The sequence below is a fragment of the Bemisia tabaci genome, chromosome 3 (assembly GCF_918797505.1).
Source record: "Bemisia tabaci chromosome 3, PGI_BMITA_v3".
In the NCBI taxonomy this organism is placed as follows: domain Eukaryota; kingdom Metazoa; phylum Arthropoda; class Insecta; order Hemiptera; family Aleyrodidae; genus Bemisia; species Bemisia tabaci.
This window is the reverse complement of record NC_092795.1, coordinates 16,534,640-16,545,040: the sequence shown is the minus strand read 5'-3', so window position 1 is coordinate 16,545,040 and position 10,401 is coordinate 16,534,640. Positions and strand designations below refer to the sequence as shown.

Genomic DNA, 10,401 nt, shown 5'->3' with positions numbered 1-10,401 from the left:
CCCGATAATATTGCAATAAATCGCGACGTCGATAAAATCGCGATACATTCTCCAATTAAATCGCAATTTATCGCGATCACTGCTACTTGGGTCACGAATTTGCAACTTTGATCAGGGCTTTCTTCCCTTTAGCAATTGCGAGCAGTTTTCATCCCTAAATTACAAATCCTCCTCATCAAGGAATAAGGCTGACGGTGCTACTTACAGCGTTTCAGTTGGAGTACCTCGCGACCCTCGCGTACTCACATCGCTTAGAATTATTACGAAACCGCTGGTAGTTCGCCTTCAATTATGGCGATGCAACCAAGATTCCACGTAGAAGTTAATTAAGTTGCATCCATCAATTAGCTATATCCCTAGGTACCCTCCGGGCTGATTACTGAAATTGATAGACAAAGCTATAGACAAAGAATACATAGGGGGTGTGGAGCGATCCTATTGGTCGAAATGTGTGATTCTTATAGACTTAGGGAGAAAATGATGAACCAACTGTCGGGTTTCTCGTGGGTTGCCGTTAATTAGTACTGGTATATTACCTACTGCCTTTGTCCATTACAACTACCAACTTCCACAATAGGTTCCCTCCATATGCCTTACGGCATGTTTGTCTATAGCTTTGTCTATCAATTTCAATAATCGGCCCGCTAACCACCTCTTTATCAAATTTGAGGAATGGAGAATTTGCACGCAATTTTTTTATTGCTTCATCTGAAAGTGCCTAATGAGCTGAGTTCGCAATATTTTTCATAATTTTTTTCTGACATGGGAAATTGGAGAAAAATTGATTTAAAAGTGAGAAAATGTGCCGCCTTGTGACGTCATCTGGCGGTATTTCCCATTTAAACACATGTATTTTAGCAGAATCGGTTATTTTGTTATATCTCCTCTAATAGTTGCTCAATTTATGAATCAAGGGTATCTTCGTGTTCAGTTCACTCAGAGGATTCCACTTAAACAGGAAATTCATCAAATTTCAGACCCTTGCAAATTCTCCATTATCAATAAATTTACAAACTAACACACTCATGCTTTAAGAAAACGCCGTAAGAGCATTCCAATGTTGCCAAATGCCTCTCGATAAAGTGCTATTTTTAGGAAATTTAAGAATATTTTTTTGCAAGAGTTTCAGAAGATTTTAAAAGCCCCTTCAATTCAGTTCATACCTGAACGAACTGTAAATGTGATAACCCTTAAAAAAGGTTTCTCACTCTGCCATTCTGAGGAAAAATGTTGTATGAGCGCTCTGACATTGCCACATTGCTTTTGACGAATCACGAATTTTTGGGAAAATTTTCACATATTTTTCATCCAATTTTTCAGAGAATGTCTTTTTAGTAATTAGATCTGAAGTGTCTGAAAATTTCAACGAAGCATGTTCTTGCTTTTCCTAAAAAAAAAGTATTTTCTGACAGTAAATTTGGCAACATTCAGATGTTCATACAACGTTTTTTCTTTCAAAGTTTCTCTATTGCTCTGAGGCCATACTTTTACAAAGGAGCAAATTTCATCACTTCGCATAAAAAAATTAGAAAATGAGCTTTCAATTACTTCAAATTAATATTTGATGAGGTAATTTATTCTTTTTTTTGGGGGGGGGGGGGCTCAGCTTGTCAGATTTCAGTGAGATACATACTTACAAATAAAAAAAGTTTGTAACTCTTAATTATCATGAGGTTGTGACTGAGTGGTGTAATATTCAACATAAGAAAAGGCTTCTATAAAACTGCTTTTCACTTTATATTAAATTTATCAACAAAATATTTTCAAAAACAAAAGAACACACACTTACATTTTACAGGAAAGTAAATTAAAAATACTAATAGTACAAGAAAAAATTTAGCTACACAAACGAAAAATAAACTTGAGTTCTTCTTCATTCCCTGTCTTTTTGCTGAACATCAATTATGGATATTAAAACTGATTCTCATTCAACACTATCAAAAAATTAAAAAATTGGTGATCACGATAAAAAAAAAAGTTATGTACAAAAAATTCATCTTTCTATGTTCTCCTTTTTTTATTTCTTCACATCAATCTTGGACTTGATTGAGTCCTCATTTTTTTTTCATTGATCGGATTCTTAAACCATTAAATTTTTAGTGATTCATTGCACTTGAGCTCAATTCATTGTTTAACAAACACGAGTTTACCAATTATCATGCGGCGTTATTGAAATCACTCATGAAGTCTTTGACTGAAATATTTAGACTATTCACAACATCTTTCACTGATTTGTTGAAAGCTTGATTTGGTGGTGTGGCCATCAGAGTTGACAACATCTGAGACATATAATTGTCTATTGTTTGTAGGGTAGGAGTTTCATTGGTACCTGAAACAACGATAAAAGAACGAGTAAATATTTAAACAAGTTTTCTTGAGCAACATGATCAAAAGCCGATACGGAATGATCTGCTGAGATATTTTTCAGGCAGCCCGCACGGAAAGTCGCAGAGACAATCTTTGTTGCCAAGGCCAATTTAAGTTGAGGTTAATTCAAATTATACCTTCAATTTTAGCTGCTCATGTTTTCAGCTTTATTTTTATGTCAAACTTCAACAGCTGAAGACTTTAGTATTTGAGTTATTCGAAAAATGTTCTAAAAATTTCAGGAATTATTAATTAAATCCTGTGATGATGTAAACAAACCAACATAACAAGTTACTTGCTCCCAAGTCTATGAGAAAAAGTTACTCTTTAACAACTCTATTTTTCCAATTTTAACATTAATTACTTCAACTGGAAAATTGTCTTACAGAGGATAAAGCCCAATTAGTCAAAGCTGTCATGTATGTTTACACAATTAAAAATGAAACAATAAAAATATTTGATTGTTTGAGTTTTATACTACCACACAGTTTACACTAAATAACTGTGGGTCCTGAGAACTCGAATGCTTGAAAAATTACTTTCGCACGATTCACGTAACTTAGAGGTGACTATCACTTTCTGAATCACATGATTGTGCATTTTATCTGTGGCTTCAACTGCCTTGGTTTTAGGCATGAATAGCTCTGAAATGACATTTCAGAGTCAACTGAGATAAAAATAGAGATAGAATTGCTTGTAAGCCAAATAGATATAATAGGGTACAGGAAATACAACAGGCGTAGAGCAGACTCAAGACTTAAATTGATGCCATACAGGTACTTTTGTATATGGGCACAAGAACAGCCACAGGAGCTACAAAATCAAAAAGGGAGAAAAAAGGCATATGAAAACTTTTTAATGATTACTATAATTTTCTGAGAGCCCAGACATTTAGTTTCCAATTTTCTACAGTGCCAAAATAAAAAAAAAATTGGAAAATCTTGGATAAGCAGGACTCAGGCAGCTAGTAAATTATTAGTGACTGTACAGAGTAGAAATTGCTTGATTAACCTCATTGATTTATAAAAAATCAATGTTTTTTTCCTTTAGTTACGGGCCAATCATAATCATAGAAGATTGAGTTAAAAATGAAGAGTTATCTGAATTGATTATGATCTAATTTCTGAGTGAATGAGAGTGGAAAGTCCTATTTGTTCACATGTGTCTAATGTTTTTGGTTTTCAATACTTCATATCTAGATGATAGGTCAATCCATGAATGCATAAAGTACCATGAAAAAGGAAGGAACTGAGATGGCAAACAATCCATGCAACAAACATACATACCTGGCAAAGGAAGAGCTGCAAACTTTTGTGACAAATTTTGTCTTAGATCTTGTAAATGCTTCTGCATTGAGGTATTTGCTGCTTCTTGCTGAGCTGTTTCAGATTGCAGTTTTTCGACAGCCGTTTTCATGTTATCAAGATGTTTCAATAGAATAGCATTCTGTTGTTCATAGTTAGTTGCTGATTTTCTTAATTGCCTCAGCTCTGTTTCTCGAACTGGAATAATAAGTTAACACATTCAATTTATCTTTCAGTTCTTGTTAATTTACAGCTAGGATTTTGGTAACGGACCCAAAACAAAAGAGTTACATTGATTCTGGTAAAAGCTGCAGAACATAAATTGAGGGGAGTTTAAAAATAATATGAAAAACAATATAGGTGCCATTAAACTTGCTGGTCCTCCTAAAAATAATAAGAATTTAACAGTATGGTATCTTGAATGGGCAAGGTATGATTGAATTTCTTACCTTTATTGTGCTCTAGAAATTCCTCTGTGAAAATCGATATATCATAACCGGAGTACTCGAATTCCTTATCATTTTCCTGAACAAAGAGAAAAATCAATTGTAATTTAACACAATGTTGTTTGTTGCTGTACAACAAATTGGACTGAAGAACAACAGCTAATTCATTTATTCATTGATTTTAAATTCTGTTTGATACTCACCACCGATTGTCTTTTAACTTAAATTGCGTACCGAAAAAAAGTGAAGTTGATTTAACATTCTGGGTGTAAAAAAAGTGTGCAAGAACTTATGAAATGCTGAATTACCCGCTATAGCAGTTATGTTAGCAATGCCAAAATGTAAAACCAACTGCTGTGGCGGGCAATTCAGAATTTTATAAATTTTCACACTTTTTTTACATCCAAAATGTTAAAGCAACTTCACTTTTTTTTCGGTGCAGGATAATGTGCTCTCTAGAGTACTTTAAAATTGAAAAATCTGCCTTACTGAGATGAAACTGTCCTGAGGTAATATTCAGATTATTTTATCAATTTCCAGATTAAAATTGAAAAATCTGCCTTACTGAGATAAAACTGTCCTGTGGTAATATTCAGATTATTTTATCAATTTCCAGATAGATACTGAGGTCAAACTTCAAACATATGCCTAGTCTGAGTTTTTGCATGAATTTTAAAAATTCGAAAATACTTTCAAAATTCATAATGTGCCGGTTCGGAAGCTTAAAATTTTGTGTTTTCTCTGGTTTTTTCTGACTTGACTACAATATCTTGAATAAATTTTTTTAAAAAGAGGAGAATTCCCTTACATCTTCATTTCGATCCTGTTTAGATTTCTTCTTCAGTTTATTCTGAACAAAATCCCTGTATGCGTCTGTTTGACGATAAGCTGCCATTTCTTGGGAATACCTTTCCTTGTCTTGCTCAGCTGCAATTAAGTATTGCTACAAACAGAGAGAAAAAGTTACATGGGGAATAGAAAACATCTAAGGTTTTAGCTTCTTACCTTACACTCTTACAAACAACAAAATGTGTGAACAAATGTGTGTTGTCAGCTGCGGTATTGGTATTTCTGCAGCATTATTTTTGAAGGGAGAAACTTACCATGAAAAACTTTGGAGGTTGTCTAAAAAAAGTAAGTTTCTCTGATTTTATCCCTCCTCTCGTTTTATTACTAGAGCAAATCTGTAAAAGCAGGCTCACAGATGGTATTTAAGGAAGTAAAGTTATTGACAATAAGGGAGATTAGACAATAAAGTTTGAATGTTTGCTACGTCAACAACAATAATTGCCGGAAGAAGGGCGTATGTACAAGGTTCAGCGTCGTTAGAAAAACGCATTTGAAGATTTGAAATGGTGTCCCGAAAAATGAAATGCAGCAGTTGGTTAAACCAAAGTCAATTCTCTTAAACTAGATCCTACAGCTTTGAAATCCATTAAAAGTTTAAAAGAAATAAATAATTTGCCCTCTGTAATCATTGGACAAAGTAAGCCAGAGATACGCCCTTCTTTCGGAATCCTTGTATGTACGATAAAAAAGAGGATCGTTTTTCTTCGATAACTCATAAAGTAATGAAAAAGAAGAAAATCGGGGAAATGACTTTCTGCTAATACATTTCAGTATTCTAACGAGCCAAAGTTTTTAAAGATCGGGTCACTGGTTGCAGAGAAACCCAGCTTTTTCTGGGCGCACTTGTGATTGCTGAAGACACTAAATTCACTACTAAGTTGATTTCCTTCTTTTGTATCTCGTGACAAAATTAATTTAAAGGAAATCAAAGAAAACGGTTTCTGCAGAATTTCTTCAGCTTTCTAACGAGCTATAGTTTTTTAAAATCGGAGGTTTATTAGCGGAAAAAACTGAACTTTTCCGGTTGCACGTACATGAGAAAAGTGCATTGTTATTGTCGTCGGAAAACTGTTATAATCCGCTGTTGCTCCTTATTGAGTCTGGAGGGTCTCCAAAGGTGGTCGAACATTCAATTGGTTACGAATTGCACCCATTGGATTCTGTTTGTCTAATATCAATTACATCTTGCCCCCCCCCCCCCCTTCCAACGGTATGGGATATGCTGTGTTGCCAATCGTCCAGAAATGAACCTTATTGGTATAGCGGTTTCTTCTTAAAATTATTGTCTTTTCTTTGGTTGTCATTTTAAACTGTGGAATTCCTTATATGTTTGAACCGAGTGTTGCTTAATAATTTGATACATTGTCCGTAAAAATGAACTTTTCAATGGCCAAACCTTCATCACCGAATGCTCCAATTTTATGAGGATGGAAAATGCGTCGATTTAATCATTCAAAAAAAAAAAAAAAAATGCCCCTATAGAGAACTTTTCTTGTCATTTTTCAAGAGTATCTGATGAAAATTCTGTAAGCTCTTGTCTGTTAAGCTTCATTGATCTTATAATGTTGCCAAATTTAATTAACTCTCAGATAAGGTACGCCCCTTGACCGCTTCCCACTCCAACCCCCCAAGCGCTTCGTCGGGTAATCATTTTCAATAAAAAAACCCATGTTGAATATTCTGTAGTTGTTCATGCGACAGATTTCCACTTTTATTGATTAAAAAACTTAAGATCTGTCCGATGTTGCAAAGTTTCTGCAATATTTTTCGTAATATTCTCGAGAAGTATACGTTCGCGCCTGCGAGTAAGGTGGCTGATATATGTAGGAAGTTCCACGCTGCGGCGCGTCATCACAGCAGCCATTTGGGAGATTTCACTATCGCGTACTTGTGTATCTTACATCAAACATACATAGAGTCACGAGAATTTGTTTATAAACTTGCAACTCCGAACAACTCCGAAACTTAAAGCTTCGGACTGCATTAACATTACTAATGTAATATGTGCAATAAATCGTAACTCTCACATTTCACGTTCTGTGATGTACAGTAAATAAAAATGAATAAATAATCATTCTATTCGGCTAAAACTATTCCTTCTAATGAGAACAAAATGGAAGTGACACTTCTTTCACCAGAAAACAGGTAAAAATCCATATCACGGAAGGCAAAATGTGTAAATAAGAGGAGAAAGTTCGTTGGCCGGAAGAAGGGCGTATCTTCGGTGTACTTTACAGGTCAATTATTCACGTAACAAATCGACAGATTTTTCTCAAACTTGGAGGATACTCTCACTATTCGACGTAGAATCAGAAAAGCAGAATGTTGAAAAAAGGGCGTATCTCGAGATACAAGGATTAAAGTTTTGAAGTACTAAGACCAAAAATCTTTAAAAGTAATGATCAAAATTAAACTAATGTTTACTACATCAATGCCAATGGTTAAGCATACCTAAAATGAAATTTAGATTTATTGATATCAAAAATTTCCTGAAATAATAATCACACTAAATTGTAGAATGCCAGAATTATTCAAGCTGGTCCCCTTGCAAAGGGTAGATAAATAAGTATGTTTGTAAATGTCTTTGTGAGACAATGGGTACGTGATGATTCATTCTTTGCAGACATGATATCCCTAGACTGAATTACGTTCAATGTAATCAGATAATATATTTATCGAGGAACAATTTTGAAGGCAGCTATAACTTCTTACCTGTTTCTGATTTTGTGGTAGTTGATTCCATTCATTACCAAGCAACTTCTGAAGTTCTGAGAATGACAAATTTGGATTTTCTGCTCTTGCTTTTTCTCGTCGGTCATTTAGAAATCTGACGTAACCTGTAAAAACACATTGAGATAAATCATTTCTTTCAAATCTCATGAAATGGCAAATTAAATATGGGGAAATACGGAAACTACAAAAGGACAAACTTTAATCTTCATAATTTACAGATCACTGCATTCAACAAATTAGAAAGAGAGAATGATTGCACAGGGTCTACGTTTCAATTGTGAAACTGCAAAAATGCGATTCTCAGTTGCCGAGTTTCAAAATGCCCCTCCTATTCAAATTTACAAAAGGAGACTGAACGAATATCAAGATTTGAAATTTTCACAAAATATCCCTTTAATAGATAAGTGATTTCACCAAATTTTTCGAGAAATGATGAGTAGTTTTCCATGCAGAAAATACAGTATGACAGGAAGTCTGCAACGTTGGAAGCAGAGATATACGGTTTGGTAGTTTCACCGTTGATACGCTTGGAATAACTTCTGATTTTAACTGATTCCCCATTTTTCTCCCTCACTTGCCCTGGGTTTTCTCCAAGAGTGGCCCCTCTGTTATAAATGTCAACATTTTGGTTCATGTAGATACCTGTGAGAGGATGTCTTGGAGCTGTTGCATCTCTGGAAGATTTTTTCCTTTTCTTCCCTTTCTGCCAGCTACCTCTTTTACTGGAATCAATATCTTGAGCTTCTAACTTTATAGACGGAGCTGAAACATTTCAAATGAAAGAAAGCATTAAATCAGTTGTCCTGAGTCAAAATATCGTAATTGATGTTTTAAAAAAAAATTAAAACACTGGAGCTCTCCACATACCTAGTATCAGTGCTGCAGGAGTAAAAATTTGGAGTTACAAATTGGTGTTTTTAGAGTCAGTCACGTATTTAGTTTCAGAAATATTAAAAAAAGCATTACACGCATGCAATCACAGGGTTATCCTGCTGTTTCTTCTGCTATTCCCATAAAGTGAGTATTTTGTTATACTCCTCTAGCTCCAAGCTATGGAAGGATAAGAGAGTAATTTTCTACTGAGGGTAAAATTTATTTTTGATGAGTGCTTAAAATGTTGCTCTGAATTCTGTTATAAAAAAACTATTCAATGTTTCAAAGTTCAGACTGTCAATGTTCACTCACAGAGCAGTATTAAAAATCGTAGCAGATCACAGTTGACCTCTGTGTGAACAAAGCTCTGGTCCAGCACTTCCATAATCTAACAGATCTCCGGTAAGGCAGAGACAAAGTCCCAAAATCTTCCCCACTAATCTTCAGATCAACTTTACTATCTATTATCCTTGACTAAATCTAATGGGTAAGCTCGTTTCTGATTAATCTTTCCTTTTCCTTATGTGTCTGGAATAGAGATGCTCCTACTCCGCCCATACAGCGAAAAGGGAAAAGTAATCTGAAACGGGCTCTATTCTTCTTTCTATCTTGTGAGTGACTATACAAAATCATGTAAAAAACTATAAACACTCAAGTAATAAAAACCTAACTGAAATATTTAAGCATAACAATTTTAAAATAAGTATCTAGTTTTATCAGATGAGATGGAGGTATAGGAAGATATCTTGTCTTCATACGTACCAGATTCAATTGGTTCAGACTTGATTTCCATTTCGTGATTGAGACTGTAAAAAAAAAAAAAAAACAACAGAGTTGAAAAAACATTGTCCAAAAGAAAGGCGATAATTTCTGCCACTTATACCTTACAAGGGGGAAAAAATTAAAAATCAATGCTGAAGCAATTTGAAGGTTGCGTTTACCAGACATTTGCTAAGTACTTGCGGACGTAAATCTCACTCTCTGTGCTCTAGTTTTTGGTTGCAATTCAGACTTTTCTGATCTCCACAGCCACATGCTTAGAAACTGGAACTTTAAAGAACTACAAATATAACAAATTGCGACTTTACTGTTGTGATTCTATCAAAATTTATAAACTCTATGATTAATGCAATGATAACGATAGATCGTTCGATTTCAAAAACTCATAAAGAGCAAAATAAAAATGACAGCTACATTAGAGCACATACACTGTTCGGTGAACACTGGAATTGAAAAGCTTCTGACTTATCGACCAAGCGAGAAGTCATCAGCATCGGCCAAGCGAAAAGTCGCACCAAAGAGAGTAAAAAGAGTAAGTACCTAATACGGTAATATAGTATGAAAATTGGACGAGCAACATGTAATGATATACTTACATTCACCGTATACTTGATCACTAGAAAAACCCTGAATAATCAACGATACTATATTTTTCCTTCTTTACACGATGAAAAAAGCCGATGTTGGGTCTGTTTACATCAACATCAACCATAACCTAACTTTTACTTCTATGTAACATGGCGGGTCCTCTGAGCATGTTACGCGTTTGTACCGCGATATTATTATTTGTTCACCGCGGACTTTCAGCACGGAGTTACAAGGATTCAACAATATCTGTTTTTTTAAATACGAACTTGACCTTGTAGACAAGAGGAGGTTTACGACTTACTTAACTTTTTCCGAGTTGATTTCGAGTCGCCTTACATTTGTTGAACAGCAATTGTTGCTTCAGGAATGTAGTTTGCATATGTTCCCCTTGTAAGGCATTTATTTGTATGAACAACGCACTCTTTCGGAGAATGAGCCAATTATCAATGGTCAATCAGCTG

At 34.8% G+C, this 10,401-nt stretch overlaps 1 protein-coding gene across 1 annotated transcript; it reads right to left on the bottom strand.

The window, feature by feature from the left end:
- Window positions 1-1,657: 1,657 nt before the first annotated feature.
- Window positions 1,658-10,107, bottom strand: LOC109044288 (high mobility group protein 20A). Its single transcript, XM_019061932.2, has 8 exons — window positions 9,949-10,107; window positions 9,335-9,378; window positions 8,342-8,461; window positions 7,679-7,803; window positions 4,926-5,060; window positions 4,121-4,196; window positions 3,654-3,869; window positions 1,658-2,329 (listed from the first exon to the last, which is right to left on the bottom strand). The coding sequence occupies exons 2-8, from the start codon at window positions 9,363-9,365 to the stop codon at window positions 2,157-2,159; spliced, it is 876 nt and encodes a 291-aa protein (XP_018917477.2). The 5' UTR covers window positions 9,366-9,378; window positions 9,949-10,107; the 3' UTR covers window positions 1,658-2,156.
- Between the last annotated feature and the right edge of the window lie 294 nt (window positions 10,108-10,401).